Source organism: Epinephelus fuscoguttatus, linkage group LG5, assembly GCF_011397635.1.
Source record: "Epinephelus fuscoguttatus linkage group LG5, E.fuscoguttatus.final_Chr_v1".
Lineage (NCBI taxonomy): Eukaryota > Metazoa > Chordata > Actinopteri > Perciformes > Serranidae > Epinephelus > Epinephelus fuscoguttatus.
Window position 1 is genome coordinate 26,128,006 of NC_064756.1, and position 18,617 is coordinate 26,146,622.

General features: G+C 39.7%; 2 protein-coding genes across 2 annotated transcripts; both read left to right on the forward strand.

Annotated features, from left to right (window-relative positions):
- The first annotated feature begins 5,119 nt into the window (after positions 1 to 5,119).
- On the forward strand, positions 5,120 to 9,922 carry LOC125888870 (extracellular calcium-sensing receptor-like). The gene is made up of 8 exons (XM_049576504.1): positions 5,120 to 5,247; positions 5,818 to 6,106; positions 6,207 to 6,293; positions 6,542 to 6,733; positions 7,143 to 7,676; positions 7,767 to 7,991; positions 8,778 to 8,901; positions 9,021 to 9,922. The coding sequence occupies exons 1-8, from the start codon at positions 5,198 to 5,200 to the stop codon at positions 9,920 to 9,922; spliced, it is 2,403 nt and encodes an 800-aa protein (XP_049432461.1). The 5' UTR covers positions 5,120 to 5,197.
- Positions 9,923 to 11,969: 2,047 nt separating this feature from the next.
- Positions 11,970 to 16,775, forward strand: LOC125888879 (extracellular calcium-sensing receptor-like). The gene is made up of 8 exons (XM_049576512.1): positions 11,970 to 12,109; positions 12,826 to 13,114; positions 13,215 to 13,301; positions 13,527 to 13,718; positions 14,182 to 14,715; positions 14,806 to 15,030; positions 15,631 to 15,754; positions 15,874 to 16,775. The coding sequence occupies exons 1-8, from the start codon at positions 12,060 to 12,062 to the stop codon at positions 16,773 to 16,775; spliced, it is 2,403 nt and encodes an 800-aa protein (XP_049432469.1). The 5' UTR covers positions 11,970 to 12,059.
- Positions 16,776 to 18,617: the final 1,842 nt, after the last annotated feature.

Here is an 18,617-nt window from a genome sequence, read left to right on the forward strand (position 1 = left end):
ACTATGGCAATGGAAGTAATCATCAGGGCTTCTAAGTGGGTGGTAGGTGGGGAGAGACGGCAGAACGGGTTGCATCTTCCACCAGTTAGGGCTTACATGGATGACATGACACTGGTGACCACAACATGACACTGGTGACCACAACAATGCCATGTACAAAGAGGCTACTAGAGAAGGTAAATAAGAACCTCAAGTGGGCCAGCATGAAGATCAAACCTAGTAAATCTAGAAGTATCTCGATATGTAGAGAGAAGTTAAGTGATAGGAAGTTTGTCATAGATGATGAGGAAATCCCAACAATTAGGGAAAAGTCAGTAAAGAGCTTAGATAGGTGGTACAATGTAGAGTTGAATGATAAGGAACAGGTGGTGAAATTTAGAAAAGATGTGGCAGAAGGATTGGATAGAATCCTTGGATGGATCAGAACTTCCAGGAAAGTTGAAGTTGTGGTGTTTGCAATTTGGGCTATATCCTAGGTTAATGTGGCCATTGTCAATTTATGAAATTCCAATATCCGTTGTGGAGAGAATTGAAAGGTCGGTTAGCTCCTATATTAGGTTAGTAACAGCTTGATGCGCTATTACTGACAGAGACAGCAGAGCGCACAGGATCTCCGGTTTGCAGTCGCACAAGGAACTTTTTTCACTGTTTTATTGGAAAAACAACGCTATAAAAAGATGTCGAAGGAATCATTTTCCGCGGTGGAAGTGCTGGAACTCCTGGAGAGGGACTCCGAGAGCACACACTGCATAAATGATTCCTCATCTGAAGATGAAAACCTGGTTCATCCCAACAACCCACAGGACAGCGGTGAATCTGATTACTGTCCTCCATCATCGGAAGGGTATGGAATGTCTTATAAATGTTGTATTTATAGATTTATTCTTGTCCAATTTTCAATCTATCTAGAGCTAGCAGCTTTGTCAGGGCAAAATTTTGGCTTAGGGTGTGATGATATGAAATACAGTGTGTGTGTGTGTGTGTGTGAGTGCGGGGGTAGTGTAACTGTGAGTTCAGTGTAGTGATGGCTTGTGAAAAGATGTTTGTGTGTGGGTGTGTATGTGTGTTGACTTACCCGGCACAGTGTGTGTTTATTTTTACCACGTTTCTTGCTTTTGTGCTTACATGTAATTGCATTTTCAGCAGGTCACTGAATGAATATCCTTGTTTTTCTTTCACATTTGGGTTTACAGTGATGAGGATGAGGATTATGAGCCACCTCTTGCCAGTGACCCAGGACCATCATCGTCAACTCAGCAAACAAAAGCTGGTAGACGGTCGGCTCCAGGTGTGTTACAACCCCCGAAGTTCACACCTCAGCCAGGTCCAACACCTCAGCCAGGCCCAGCAGCCCCCCCCCCCACCACCACCACTCAGCGGAAGAGAGGATGCTCCACTCCTCCAGCTAAAAAGGCGCCAGGGAAAAGGACGTCGACAGTTACAGAGAGTGAGGAGGTGGACGGGTGGCATACCAGCTTTGAAGCAATTTTGTGGTCACTTCACCTCAGTAATCCCCAAGAAGATGAAGAAAATAATTAAAAAAAAGAACACTGCTGAGTACGACTGACTTTTCAAACTAAAGCCCCTGTACGCGGAGATGGTGAACGCCTGCAAGGCCCATTTCCAGCCATACAAAACTTTGTCCATTAATGAGCAGATGGTTGTTAGCAAAGCCAGGAGCAGTATGAAACAGTATATGAAGGACAAGCCCACAAAGTGGGGGTACAAACTCTTTGTCCTGGCGGATGCATCTACTGGCTACACAGTGAGTGTCCCACAGGCCACGATTTGAGTTATTCTGCCATTATGGACCTTCTACGTTTTCCTCTCCTCTGCAGCTGCTACATATTATACACAGACAATTTTTAGACAAGCCCCACTCTCTTCACGGATCTGTCCCAAAAGAACTTTGGCTGTTGTGGGACCATAAGGACCAATCGCATTGGCTTCCCTAAGACTGAGACCAACAGTCTGCCCAAAAAGGCTGAGAGGGGGGACGATGTATCAGGAGTGGCAAACTCCTCTTTGTGAAGTGGAGGGACACAAGAGAGGTGACCATGTGCTCCACAGTGCATCCAGCCTACAGCAGACAGGTGGTAAGGAGAAAAGTGAAGGACGCAGGTGTTTGGAAAACCAAGTCCATTCCTGTTCCAGATTGCATTGTGGACTATAATAAGAACATGGGTTGTGTTGATTTGTCTGATGCGCTCATAGGATTTTACAGTGTCCACCACAAAACAATGAAGTGGTACAAGACTTTTTTTTACCACTTTGTTGACATTGCTGTTGTCAGCAGCTACTTTTTGCACAAGGAGCTGTTCAAAATCAGACAGGACCCCACCCAAACAAAGCCCCTCACCCACAAGACCTTCAGGGAGGTGTTGGCTAAGGAGATAGAGTTTGCTGAAAGGTCAGCAGCCACCTCACCACTCCCACCTCGCACCACTTGCATGCCTGTCTTCTTTGACAGTGAGGACACAAGAGCTAGGAAGCACTGCAAGAGGTGTCACGACACTGGAACACCCAAGGTGAAAACAGCAGTTTATTGCAGGAGGTGTAAGGTTCCTCTCTGCCTCTCCTCTAAGAGGAACTGCTTCCAGCTCTGGCATGATGGACAGTGAATTCCTGGTGGTCATGTAAATAAGTGGAAAACAGTGTAAATAGTTGGTTCATTTTTGTATGTGTATATACATTTTGTATTTTTATTATAGAAAGTTTTGGTTTACATTTTTACAGTAATATTTTTACAGGACAATAGTGTAAATAGTTGTTTTAGTTTTATGTGTGTTTCCACAGTTTGCATTTTTATAGAAAAGTTTATTGTTGTTTTTTTTTTTGGTTTTACCTGTGTTTTTATTGTTACAAACATTGTTTATAGTTTGATAATAATAAATCTGGTCCATCTGGATTCAGTATTCAGTTGTGTGGTCAATTTTTGGAATGGGAAATATATAGAGGTCTGGTTGAATTTAAAAAAAATGCCCAAAACTGTTGTATTTGGATGTATTGAACACCATTTGTGATATACAAATGGAATATATAATTTTTTACAAGAAATAACAAGGCAAAATAGTAAACAACAGTATACACCTTACACATACAAGGAAAATATTAAATGAGAATTAAGTTGGCAACATACGTGCACAGGAGTCGTTGCAAGCCTGCTGAGATCCTAGAACTACAGTACGGTGTTCTGCAATCCTCACCCTAGCTGCCTGAGAATGCATCTGAAAGTATATAAACACACCTGATTAATGGTGACATCGCAAGACATTTTAGCCCGCAAAAAGTGTACATTTACATTTTTTTTAATACATCTAGGAAACAGTGGTGGAGGTATTCAGATCTTTTACTTACTACTGACTCCATGGGTCATCACTGCCATTTACACTGACTATGGATAAATACCTCATACAACCACTTTTTAAAAAAAAAAAAAAAAAATCCAAACTATCTGTTTAAGTAAAACTACTAGTAAAATATTTCATGGCAGATAAAACTCACATTTGACGATATATCACTGTCACAAGAAGGAATGTATTTTTTTAAAAAATGGAATCTGAAATGCTTATTATAATGCAAATATACAAAATTATCCCAGATTGTGAACAAACAATGCTGTTACGCCCCCCCACCTCCCCCCCCAAAAAATAAAAGTCCCTCTGTTTCACCAAATTAAGATCAAGAAACTTAACTGTTAGCTGCCTCCTTAATGCATAAAAATACACTTAATTCAAAATCATAAGAAACAAACAAACAAAAAAAAACCACACAAACAAACAAAAATCATCACAACAGTATTTGTTAGTTTTTCCACTGTTCCAAAACAAGTCCTCAAAAGAATCCACAAGGGAAAATCCAAAGCCAGCTCAAGGAAGTTGGTGCAATAATAGCTCTCAATCTCTAGCCATCTCTCCTCTAAATCACTCTGTGAGTCTAGTAAATCTTGCAAAACAGCAGACAAGTTCATTATGCTGGAGGCCTGTATTTGTAGCTTCACCTGAGTGCCAAACAAAATTTAGTTCACCAATCAGGAGTGTCGTAAGGGTGGGGGTGGTGCAGCAGTTGCATGTATAGCTGGACAAGATAGGACATACCAGATACACGTCTTTTAGCTTACATTATCAAAATAAACATCGTCTTGTATTTACATATGGTTTTACAACACAGTATAATACATTGTTTGTTTGTGTTTAATTGCAAATTAATACTACACCAAATATTATTAATATATAAAAACATTACAGTAAAACAGTGATTAAGACAAATGATTTTACAATATGAAAACAACTTGATATCCAGTGACATAGTTCATAGCATTAACAATCTAACAGTGTAACATTTACATTGTACCATTAAATTAGTGAATTTTTACTCTGGACTGTGTGTTAACAACTCTTTAATAGCATTTATAATATTGAATGAATGAAAAGTTTTGTTTCTTAAAAAGAGGAATGACAGGTAATCCCTAATGTAGAGTTGATTTATGGTGAAGTATGATATGGTATAAGATCACCCAGAGGATGCATTTTAACTCCATGCAAACTTTACTAAAGTTATTCTTAAGACTCCAGTTTTAATAACGTCTATTTTTTTTCTATGTGAGAGTTTAGTTTTCTCTTGGCAAAAACAAATATTTGTTTAAGGGCAACCATGTTAAGTTATCGTTAATTTAAAAAAGAAAGTTCTGGTTTCAGTGTGGATAAGCTCACAGAGACAAAGGGGCTCAGATTTAGTGGCGTGCAATTTATTTGCACAAACTATTTGCATTTTCATTAGGAGTAAACATACTGTATTAGTTTTAATTAGGTGTACCTAATAAACTGAAAAGTGAGTGTAGGGTGTTTTTTTTGCATTGAGTCACAAAATCAGGCAGGGCTGCTGATCCAACGTCACTCTGTCATTAATAAGATGCATGAATGCCAAGGTCACATACTGTATATAACTGGCTACTTCCCTGCTCTCGGCTCTCTCCCCCTCTTTGGAGAAATTTGACAATATGACTCTACTTGCGTTGTTTGCCTTGCTTGACTCCATTTGCGTCCTCACTACAATGTATAATCCAGCATCCAGCTTCACCTCTCCACCCCCATCTGCAGCCAAAGCGTGCACACTTCAGAACAGCTTTCAGCCAGGATTTGTGGCCAAGGGTGACTTTATCATTGGGGGTATCTTCCCCCTTCACTATAACCAGGAGATGCCAGACCTAAACTGCACCTACAGACCACCACCGGTAAAGTGCAATGGGTGAGTTTGAGAGATGTAGAAATCATAGTGGATATGTTTAACCAACTGTGTACAATAAAAAGGTGTTTGACTGTTGTACAAACACATTTGTTTGCACAACTCTTGTTTTAATGAAGAGATTATGCAGTATATGACTATTGTAGTATCCTATACAGTGATAATTTAACTTGATATGGTAGAAAATATAAATTTAAATAGTTATGGCTTAAACTGAATTGTTCTTTGAGTTTAAATATAGATTTCGGTTTCAGAAAATAAAGAGAAAGAGAGATATACATAATAAATATGGTCATGGTAATGCTTTCTTTTATGGATCTGTGATTCCATAATTGTTTGCAAATAATTTCTGAATAAATTTCCTGGAAAGAACTATGTTATTTGGTACTATTTGTCTTTGGAATTAATAACTTGGATATGTACCAGTTGAACACGGTATCTACTTTTCCCTTACATTTGTTCCAAATTACACTGGTATTTCAAGTAAACATCTTAGAAAAACCCTTTCAAAATCAAACATGCCTGTGCTTTTTTAGATTTAACTGACGTGCATATGTGTCTGCTGGGCTACAGCTTTGATCCAAGGGCTTTCCGCTGGGCTCAGACTATGAGGCTGGCGATAGAGGAGATAAACCAAAGTACAGAACTACTGCCCAATTTCACCCTTGGGTACAAAATCTTTGATTCATGTGCATATCCACTGACTGGACAGAGAGCTGCTCTGGCTGTGTTGAATGGGCTGAGTGAGGACAACTCTCCCATGTGCAGCAGTGCCTCTCCTCTCCTTGCTATAATTGGAGAATCTGGCTCTGCTCAGTCTATTGTGGTGTCAAGAATCTTGCAGCCATTCAGAATCCCAATGGTAATGATAACTATCTTCCCCTGTAATTCCCCCAAAACTTTAGCATGTTACCCTATTATGTGTTTTACTATACTCTTGATTTTTTTTCCTCTTTATACAGATCAGCTACTTTTCTTCATGTGCATGTCTCACTGACAGAAGAAAATATCCCACCTTCTTCAGAGTTATCCCTAATGATGACTATCAAGTGAGAGTTTGGTTGGATTAAAAAAGGGCTTGATAATTTTAGAGTGCTGTGGATGTATTGTCTGACCAAATAACTAAACACAAAATATTGCAGTAATATTACTATTATATTTTTATTATGGTTTCATTATTTACTAGCATTAATACTAATAAACATGTAATATTAAAATTATGTTACTTAAGTTTATTCATAAAAGAAGTCTGCTTTTTAAAACCAACTAAACTGGCATTTATTTATGTTGAACCCAGGTGAAAGCCATTGCTCAGCTGCTTGTACGCTTCAACTGGACTTGGGTTGGGCTGGTGCGCGGGGACCATGAATATGGGCGCTTCGCTGTTCAAGGTTTAATAAGAGAATTACAGGGTACTGCAGTGTGTGTAGCATACCAAGAAATGATCCCTCTGCTCTACAATCGCCAGAGGGCTCTGGAGATCATGCAGGTAGATAAAAAGACATGCTGAGCTACTATCACCTTGAGTCCCATTTAGTGGATGCTGGTTATACATCATTGCCAGTAAGGTCCCTAGGTGGGGAATTTTTTATGTTATTATGTCATACAAATCATACAATCCTGGTTTAATTTGCTATAGTCTATGTCTTGCTTTCAGCCCATTTCTCTTCCTAGGTTGGATCCTAGGAGGGGAGGGGGAGGTGGTATAGCTCTTTGCAAAAGTGTCCATTTTTTTGAATACCACTAGATGCCATCAGATTTAGAAATGAGACATAAGAAAATAAATTCAATTATTTCATATTATGTGAGTGTAGCACAGTGTTCGTTTTAACTGGCATTATTTTTGCTTCTTCTCTTGTGGAACTCTTTAATCCTCCATCACATGCCTCTCTGTAAAGGTGATGCGTGGCTCTTTGGCAAAAGTGGTGGTGGTATTCTCAGCCGAGGGAGAGATGACACCATTCTTGAGGGACTACATGACACAAAACATCACTGGAATCCAGTGGGTGGCTAGCGAGGCCTGGGTCACAGCATCTATCTTTACAGGGAATGAGTATTACCCCTACCTAGGGGGCACCATTGGGTTTGCCATCAGAAAAGGTCATATCTCCAGACTCAGTGACTATCTGCAGACAGTCAACCCTCAGATGTATCCCAATAATGTCCTAGTTAAGGAGCTGTGGGAGGCCCTGTATGGTTGCAGCCCTTCTTTGTCACCTGGCTCCCAGTTGCTGCCCTGCTCCGGGCAGGAGTCTCTGTTGGAGCAGCATTCAGCCTACATGAATACATCCAGCCCTCGAGTGGCTTATAATGTCTATAAAGCTGTATATGCAATTGCTCATTCCTTGCACAACCTCCTTCTCTGTCAACCAGGCAGTGGCCCTTTCCAAAACAACTCATGTGCTCAAAACAACAACATACACCCCTGGCAGGTATATTTTATTTCTTTTTACTGTTATTGCACTGTAAACATTGTTTGATTCTTTTTTATGAGTACTTCATATGATCTATCGATTTTCAAGCTCCAGCACTACCTTCAGGAAGTGACATTTAACATTGCTGGGGAGGAGGTGAACTTTGATCTGAAGGGTGACACCATACCCTATTATGATATTCTCAACTGGCAGAGAGGCACAGGCGGGAACATTGAATTTGTCAGCGTGGGGTTGTTTGATGGAACCAAGCCTGCCGGGCAAGAGCTAGTGATCCAGGAGAACCGGATCATGTGGGCAGGGCATCAGAGTGAGGCAAGCTGCTCACACTGTGTTTTTACCTACATCAGATGCCAACTGTTGAAGTTCTGTAGGTTGAGGTGGAGGTAAGTCAGGTGGGCAGGACAAGCTGGATCTGATGTGAGTTACTTTGCATTCATACAGTTAACAGTAAAGATGCAAAACCTGCCATACAGTATGAAACGTTTGGTGATATAACACTTCCTATTGCGTTCCTTGTGGTGGAATTCTTCTAAAATAAAACTTAAAAAAAAACTTTAGCAAGAAAAAAACGTGTTTTTAACATAAACAAAGGCACAAAGGCAGAAATCTCTGAGTGTAGTTCTCCAACCAAGGTAAATCCTAAAACTAACTGACTTATTTGTATCACAAGATAATATTCTCCAGACACAGTGAACTGTTTCAAGTGTATGACATGAGATACATTTATATAGATATCATAGAACTAATGAGAAAAATGTTGAACAGAACTACACATTCTTAAATAGCTTATGCACAATAACCTAGTCATCAGTGTGCAAATTACAATCAAGCCTCCACTGTCTTCTCTCATCTATAAAATGCTAGAAAATTCAAAAATTCTCACCACAATTCCCAGGAGTCAAAAACAGTGTCTAGAAATTGCCTGGTTTGTCCAACCAACATTCCAGAATGCAAAAGCAGCATATCCTTACATTTTAATAGATAGAACAAACAAATATTGTTTTTGATTTATTTATTTTTTTAAATCAAGGAATTGACCTATAATTTTGGCATACGACTTTCACACTGCAGAGTTGAAAGATGTTATGTCTTCCCTAGGTACCAGTGTCTATGTGCAGTGCCAGCTGTCTTCCAGGGTTTCGGAAGGCTGTCCGTCGTGGGGAGCCTGTTTGCTGCTTTGATTGTGTACCATGTGACAGTGGCAAAATTAGCAATCAGACAAGTGAGCTTAAAGCCAAGCAACAAAAGGCACAATTCAAATCTAATATATTCTAGTACTATCAGGCAATATTTGTATACTGAATATTTGAGCTACATTTTGTCAAATGCTTTTCTCTTTAGATTCAATAGAGTGCATATTTTGCCCCGAGGACTTCTGGTCAAACAACAAAAGAACAGCCTGCATCCCCAAGAAGGTGGAGTTCCTGGACTATGATTCCTTGGGTATAGCCCTGACAGTCATCGCTGTGGTGGGTGCCTGCCTCACTGTCGTTGTCTTTGCAGTATTTTTCTACCACAGAAACACTGCCATTGTACGTGTGAATAACTCTGAACTTAGTTACTTTATCCTGTTTGCTCTGACTCTGTGTTTCCTGTGTTCCCTGGTGTTCATTGGTGAGCCAACAACTTGGTCGTGCATGCTGCGTCACACTGCCTTTAGCATCACATTTTCACTCTGCATTTCCTGCATCCTGGGGAAGACTCTGGTGGTGTTGGCTGCTTTCACTGCCACCAGGCCAGGGGACAACATCATGAAGTGGCTGGGGCCTCAGCAACAGAGGGCCATTATCTTCAGCTGCACTCTGGTTCAAGTGGTTATCTGTACTGCCTGGCTCATTGATGCTCCCCCTTTCCCATCCCGAAATACACAATACAAACGCTCAAAGATCATACTGGAGTGTAGCGTGGGCTCCAGCCTGGCGTTCTGGTGCGTTCTGGGATATATAGGTCTACAGGCTTGTCTGTGCTTTATACTGGCTTTTTTGGCACGTAAGTTGCCCGGAAACTTCAATGAGGCCAAATTTATCACTTTTAGCATGCTGATCTTCTGTGCCGTGTGGCTAGCATTCATCCCTGCTTATATCAGTTCCCCTGGGAATTATGCGGATGCAGTGGAGTCATTTGCCATTCTAGCTTCCAGCTTTGGCTTGTTGTTTTGCCTGTTTGCTCCAAAATGTTACATTATTTTACTGAAGCCAGAGAAGAATACAAAACAGCATCTAATGGGAAAAGAAAAGAAGTAACATGCCGTTAATTAATTTTTGAATATATTTGAGATTTCTATTCAATGTTGAATATTATGTATAATTTGTTTGACAAATTATGATTTATTACGGGTTTGTGTTGACATGGGTTGTAATGGTTGCATGCAAATGATACTGCAGCACTGCAATTCTTGAAAAACGTACAATTAAATAAATACGTATAAATACAGAGCACATAGCACTTCAATGTATATTTTGAAAAAATAATGATTTGTGTGTGTTGTAACATAGGCTCTTGTCTTAAAGGAATTAAAGGCAAAATTGTATGATGATTTTCAGTTATTACTTAATTGTTTGTAAAGAAACACAGGTTTCGATGAATAAATGAATAAATAAAATACCATATGTGCCCTTAAAGCTTTTTTGGTGAAATATGATGCTGTCAATTTTAAATAATTCATAATGGGATTTTCTGTTACTTTTAAGCCCTATTTATTTGTAATTACAAATACATCTACATGTGGAATGTACAAAATACATGACGTGAAATTATGACTCAAAAAGAAGTGCACCTTAACATATTTTAGCTTCAGCACCCCAGAACATGTAGAAAAAAATCTGGCCTCCTATCAATCATTCTCATCAAGCCATGCAACCCTCTGTACCTTTTGCCCTCTCTAAATGCTCAGGATCCCGATCAGCAGCCCCCCCCCCAGTTTTTGAATTCAAGCAAAATTGAAATGGACAGTGTCCACATCAAATAACTTTATCTTGGCAACCTTTCTCACTTTGGGGGTCATTTTGGGGTTCTTATTAGAAGTCTAAAGGCCCCATTTGAAAGGCAACAATCAAGTGACCTATGTGCCAACAGGAGTCAAGAAGGAGGCAGCCTCTCTTAGGAGGCAGGCTGGGGTGGTGAATGGGTCAGAAAACACAGGCTTTTTTCCCCGAGGCATTTCCCCAGTAGATCAGTGTTTGGAACCGTGTGAACTTTGAGTATTCATGTTTCTTTTCCTAGACCTAACCAAAGTAATATAGCTTAAACCTAACCGACATAACTTTATGTTGTTTTTAACGTAATTTTATGTTACACATTCAACATCATTCGTTGTGCACAAATTTATCGGATATCATGCAAAACGTGGAGCATGCATTTTTCTAGGATGTCTAAGGCACAGTTGTATGATATGTTGGTGTGCACTTTTCCTGATCTAAGATTTTTATTTCAAACTACTCTAAAATGGTCAGTTTAGCTGTTAAGTCTCTTAAAATTTCAATCTCTTGAAAAGTCTCAGGGTACATTCCTGGTTCACAGAGGGTATGGAACAAAAATACTCCCCTCCAATCTTAAAAAGGAGATTACAACTGTTGTCTTTATAACCTTCATTTTATTTGTCAAAAGTAACACTATTTTGCAAGATCAATATCCATATTGTTGTGTGACAGTATAAAGAGATTTATGATATTGACGTCAGATGAATACTATTGATCACATGAGCAAAAGTCATCATTTTATTGGTTGACCTGTTTTCATCAGCATCTGAATTTGCAAAAATAGGGGTAAAAAGTGAAAAAAAAAAAAGACCGCACTACAAAAAAAAGATAAAGTTTTGGATTCAGTGTGGATAGGCTTATTGAGATGGATGGGCTCAAATTTATAACGTGACGTGCAATTTATTTGCACAAACTATTTGCATTTGGATTAAACATACTGTATTTGTTTTAATTAGGTATGCCCAATGAAGTGGAAATTGAGTGGACAGGTTTTTTTTTTTCTTTTTGTTGTGTTCCCCCTTTTTTTAATTTTCATCATTCAGTCTGCATTTAACTCACACTGGAAAACAAATCAGGTGGGGCTGCTGATCCAACGTCACTCTGTTGTTAATAAAATGCAAGAATGAGAGGGTCACATACTGTATATAACTGGTTAATTTCTTGCTCTCGGCTCTCTTCCCCCTCTTTGGAGAAATTTGACAATATGACTCCACGTGTGTTGTTTACCTTGCTTTACTCTCTCTGTGTCTTCACTACAATGTATAAGCCAATATCCAGCTTCACCTCTCCACCACTATCTCCATCCAAAGTGTGCACACTTCAGAACAGCTTTCAGCCAGGATTTGTGGCCAAGGGTGACTTTATCATTGGGGGTATCTTCACCTTTCACTATAACCAGGAGATGCCAGACCTAAACTGCACCTACAGACCACCACCGATAAAGTGCAATGGGTGAGTTTGAGAGATGCAGAAATCATAGTGGATGTGTTTAACCAACTGTGTACAATAAAAGGTGTTTGATTGTTGTACAAACACATTTGTTTGCACAACTCTTGTTTTAATGAAGAGATTATGCAGCATATGACTATGACTGTAATATGCTACACAGTGATAATTTAGCTTGACATGTTAGGAAACATTATATATTTAAACAGTTATGGCTTAAACTGAATTGCTCTTTGAGTTTGAATAGAGATTTAGGTTCCAGAAAATAAAGAGAGAGAGAGATGCACTCAATTAACAGTCATGGTAATGCTTTATTTTATGGGTGTGTGATTACATAGTACTTTGCAAATAATTTCCTAATAAGTTTACTGGAAAGAACTATGTAATTTGGTACTATTTGTATTTGGAACATTGGAATTTGCTCGACATTAATCAAGTAGTTAATGTGAATTGATAACTTGGAAATGTACCAATTGGGCACTGTATCTATTGTTGGCTTAAATTTGTTCCAAATTACATGAATTTTTCAATTAACATCTTGGAAATCACCTGTAAAATAAAGCATTACCAAGGACACATCTCGGTAACATATTAGAAAATTCTAAGTGCTATATTGTATGCAATTGGACTCGCTTGGGTTTATTGAAGGCATTTTGCTTTTCATGCAAGAAGCTTCTTCAGTTCTTACTGACTGATGTGCATCTGTGTCTGCTGTGCTACAGCTTTGATCCTAAGGCTTTCCGCTGGGCTCAGACTATGAGGCTGGCGATAGAGGAGATAAACCAGAGTGCAGAGCTACTGCCCAATTACACCCTTGGGTACAAAATCTTTGATTCCTGTGCATATCCACTGACTGCCCAGAGAGCTGCTTTGGCTGTCTTGAACGGGCTGAGGGAGGAAGACTCTCCTATGTGTAAACGTGCTTCTCCTCTCCTTGCTATAATTGGAGAATCTGGTTCTGCTGAGTCTATTGTGGTGTCAAGAATCTTGCGACCATTCAGAATCCCAATGGTAATGATGACTATCTTCCCCTGTGATTCCCCCAAAACATTAGCATGTTACCCTATTATGTGTTTCACTATACTCTTGATTTTTTTTTCTTTTCACACAGATCAGCTACTTTTCTTCATGTGCATGTCTCACTGACAGAAGAAAATATCCCACCTTCTTCAGAGTAATTCCTAATGATGACTATCAAGTGAGAGTTTGGCCTCAAATAAAAAAAGGGTTGATAATTTTAGAGTGCTGTCACAGTAAAAAGACATTTCTTTAAGTTGTAATATATTTATGTGTTGTCTGACTAAGTAACTGAATACATAATATTACAATAATGTTAATAAACACAATATTACAATTATCAGTTAACTCTTTTTAAAAACCAGCTGAGACCAACTAAACTGGCATTCATTTATGTTGAACCCAGGTGAAAGCCATTGCTCAGCTGCTTGTACGCTTCAACTGGACTTGGGTTGGGCTGGTGCGCGGGGACCATGAATATGGGCGCTTTGCTGTGCAAGGATTATTAAAAGAATTACAGGGTACCGCAGTGTGTGTAGCATACCAAGAAATGATCCCTCTGCTCTACAATCGCCAGAGGGCTCTGGAGATCATGCAGGTAGATAAAAAGACATGCTGAGCTACATTGTATTACATAGGGGAGTTTAAATCACCTTGAGACCCCTTTACAGTGGGTGCTACTTATACATCAGTACCATTAAATTGGCATACCATGGTGACGAATTGTTGAATTATTATGTCATACAAATCATACAATCATGGTGAAATTTGTTATAGTCTATGTCTTGCTTTCAGTCCATTTGTCTTAGTGTTCCAAGGTTGGATCCTTGGAGTGGAGGGGGAGGTGGCATTGCTGTTTGCCACAGTGTTTTTTTTGTTTTTTTTTTAATACCACTAGCTGTTGCCAGATTTAGAAATGTTCAATTCCACATTTAGTGACTTAGGAAAACCATGCAGTTAACTCACATTATAGTTTTAATTAAATAATTTTAACCTGCTTTTTTTGCCTTCTCTCTTTCTTGTGGAACTCTTACCTCCTCCATCACATGCCCCTTGTAAAGGTGATGCATAGCTCTTTAGCAAAAGTGGTGGTGGTATTCTCAGGCGAGGGGGAGATGGCACCATTCTTGAGGGACTATATGACACAGAACATCACTGGAATCCAGTGGGTGGCTAGCGAGGCCTGGGTCACAGCATCTATCTTTACAGGGAATGAGTATTACCCCTACCTAGGGGGCACCATTGGGTTTGCCATCAGAAAAGGTCATATCTCCAGACTCAGTGACTATCTGCAGACAGTCAACCCTCAGATGTATCCCAATAATGTCCTAGTTAAGGAGCTGTGGGAGGCCCTGTATGGTTGCAGCCCTTCTTTGTCACCTGGCTCCCAGTTGCCGCCCTGCTCAGGGCAGGAGTCTCTGTTGGAGCAGCATTCAGCCTACATGAATACATCCAGCCCTCGAGTGGCTTATAATATCTATAAAGCTGTATATGCAATTGCTCATTCCTTGCACAACCTCCTTCTCTGTCAACCAGGCAGTGGCCCTTTCCAAAACAACTCATGTGCTCAAAGCAACAACGTACACCCCTGGCAGGTATATTTTATTTCTTTTTACTGTTATTGCACTGTAAACATTGTTTGAGTCTTTTTTATGAGTACTTCATATGATCTATCAATTTTCAAGCTCCAGCACTACCTTCAGGAAGTGGCATTTAACATTGCTGGGGAGGAGGTGAACTTTGATCTGAAGGGTGACACCATACCCTATTATGATATTCTCAACTGGCAGAGAGGCACAGGCGGGAACATTGAATTTGTCAGCGTGGGGTTGTTTGATGGAACCAAGCCTGCCGGGCAAGAGCTAGTGATCCAGGAGAACCGGATCATGTGGGCAGGGCATCAGAGTGAGGCAAGCTGCTCACACTGTGTTTTTACCTACATCAGATGCCAACTGTTGAAGGTCTGTAGGTTGAGGTGGAGGTAAGTCAGGTGGGCAGGACAAGCTGGATCTGATGTGAGTTACTTTGCATTCATACAGTTAACAGTCAAAATGCAAAACCTGCCATACAGTATGAAACTTTTGGTGATATAACACTTCCTGTTGTGTTCCTTTGGTGGAATTCTGTTAAAATAAAATCAAAATGATAATAATAATAATAATAATAATAAATAAATAAATAAATAAATAAAACATTGGTAATTATGAGAATGAAACATGTTATTTCTAACAGGCAGCTATCTTTGAGTATTTTTTTTCCAACCATGTTAATTCCTGAAAGTAACTATTGAATTATTTGTATGACAAGTAAATACAGCCATAGTCAATTGTTTCCATCGTATTATATGAAATGCACTTTATATGGATATCATACATCTACCGAGAAAATATTAAACATAAATACACATTCTTAAATACCATTTTGCTTAAAAAATGGCTTTAGCAATTACATTTTCTCCCCCTAACACTACTTTCACACTGCAGAGTTGAAAGATGTTATGTCTTCCCTAGGTACCAGTGTCTATGTGCAGTGCCAGCTGTCTTCCAGGGTTTCGGAAGGCTGTCCGTCGTGGGGAGCCTGTTTGCTGCTTTGATTGTGTACCATGTGACAGTGGCAAAATTAGCAATCAGACAAGTGAGCTTAAAGCCAAGCAACAAAAGGCACAATTCAAATCTAATATATTCTAGTACTATCAGGCAATATTTGTATACTGAATATTTGAGCTACATTTTTTCAAATGGTTTTTCCTTTAGATTCAATAGAATGCACATTTTGTCCTGATGACTTCTGGTCAAACAACAACAGAACAGCCTGCATCCCCAAGAAGGTGGAGTTCCTGGACTATGATTCCTTGGGTATAGCCCTGACAGTCGTCACTGTGGTGGGTGCCTGCCTCACTGTCGTTGTCTTTGCAGTATTTTTCTACCACAGAAACACTGCCATTGTACGTGTGAATAACTCTGAACTTAGTTACTTTATCCTGTTTGCTCTGACTCTGTGTTTCCTGTGTTCCCTGGTGTTCATTGGTGAGCCAACAACTTGGTCGTGCATGCTGCGTCACACTGCCTTTAGCATCACATTTTCACTCTGCATTTCCTGCATCCTGGGGAAGACTCTGGTGGTGTTGGCTGCTTTCACTGCCACCAGGCCAGGGGACAACATCATGAAGTGGCTGGGGCCTCAGCAACAGAGGGCCATTATCTTCAGCTGCACTCTGGTTCAAGTGGTTATCTGTACTGCCTGGCTCATTGATGCTCCCCCTTTCCCATCCCGAAATACACAATACAAACGCTCAAAGATCATACTGGAGTGTAGCGTGGGCTCCAGCCTGGCGTTCTGGTGCGTTCTGGGATATATAGGTCTACAGGCTTGTCTGTGCTTTGTACTGGCTTTTTTGGCGCGTAAGTTGCCCGGAAACTTCAATGAGGCCAAATTTATCACTTTTAGCATGCTGATCTTCTGTGCCGTGTGGCTAGCATTCATCCCTGCTTATATCAGTTCCCCTGGGAATTATGCGGATGCAGTGGAGTCATTTGCCATTCTAGCTTCCAGCTTTGGCTTGTTGTTTTGCCTGTTTGCTCCAAAATGTTACATTATTTTACTGAAGCCAGAGAAGAATACAAAACAATATCTAATGGGAAAAGAAAAGAAGTAATTTGTCATAAATTATTCTTTGAAAACATTTGAGATTTCTATTCAATGTTTAATATTATGTAAAAATAGTTTGACAAATTATGATTTATTTCACATTTCAATTGACATGGGTCATAATGGTTGCATGCAAATGATATTGCAGCACTGCAATTGTTGAACAGTGTACAATAAATACATATAAATACACAGAGCATATCACTTTAATGCATATTATGAAGAAATAAGAATTCTGTGTGTATTGTAACATGGTCAGACTCTTGTTGAGAGGGAACTTAAGGCCCCGATTTATCTGTAATTACAAATGGACATCTTCCTGTGGAGTATACAAAATACAGAGTGTGAAATGATGACTCAAAAATAAGTGCAGATTAGCACATTTCAGCTTCAGCACACCAGAATATGTAGAAAAAATGTTTGTCTCCTATTAACCGTTTTTATCAAGACATGCAACCCTCTGTACCTTTCACCCTCTCTAGATACCCCCAGTATTTGATTGCAAGCAAATCTGAAATCTGATCACATAACTTTATGTTGGCGACCTCACTCACTTTGGAGGTCATTTTGGGGGTCTTACTGGAGGTCTAGAAGCCCAAAAATCTGGTCACTCATTTGTCAACCCATGGTTAACCCTTCAAGGTTATATCAAGCCATGTGCCTTAACTGCTCATACATGAAAAGGCCTCATCTAAAGTTGTCAAGGTTAAATTCCTTGGAGTGTACACTTGTACACTTCAAATACCTTCAGTTTAAATATAGGTGGTGCTTCCCAATCAAGAGCTGTTATAGGTTGAGGGAAACCCTTGCTATGAAAGCCTCAGGACATCCCCAGCTGTCAGCCAAGGGGTCCGCCAATCAATCTGAGCAGTTTTTGAGTAGCAGTAAGGGACAGGATGTGAAACAGACAAACTTTGTCCACTTAAAATACCTCAAGTATGGCAAGTCATGCAATAAAAATACTGCACAAAAGGCCAATAAGATCATACCACTGTCACACCCTGGAAAACCAAACATGTTCAATTTTGACAACTATATTACATTTGCAAACAAACAAAGGTCACAATTTTGTATCTCTTGTTCCATTAGCACAGGCAGAGTCCTCTGCCCTGTCACTCCTACACTGCTCGCTGCAGAGGAGCAACACCGTTATGTATTGACATTCATACCATGGAGTCCGCACTTATTCAAATAGGCACGTCTGTGGCTGTCTATATTTACGCACAAGTCAGTGGGTAAATACATGCTCATGATTGGATGAGGGTATTATAGTGAAGTCAACGACTCAGCCTGCACAAATAGAACCAGATTTACAGTATCATAACCTTCATTACAGAAGACACTGGACAACAAACCACATTATGGTTAGTACAGAACTGCCCAGCACCTAGTCACTCACACTGTGAACTGAAGCAAAATGAAAAATCTATGTATCCACAATCAGCACTAATGTCCTAGCATGGTGGATAACCTTAGAAAATTCTCACCCTTCCCTCACATTTACCACCCTTTTGACACAAACCCATATTTACAATAAGCAACAAACCACTCTTCTCAGTATGGAAAGAAACATGGAGTCACTCATCTAACACATCTTTGTAGGGAGGGTTTCTTTGTGACCTTTGACCTGCTGCAAGAACAATTCAACCAGCACAATACTTACCTTCCAATACTTATCTTCAGTCAAACTCAGTCTTTGAAAGCCATTTTGAGCCCTGCCAGTCCTAACCATATCGAACCCACTGCTTGCAAAAGTCTTTTAACAATAATACACCACTCTCCTATCCCCCCTGTGTAACACAAACACATTACTATACTAACCAATAAATGGCAAGCGGCCTTAACTCTT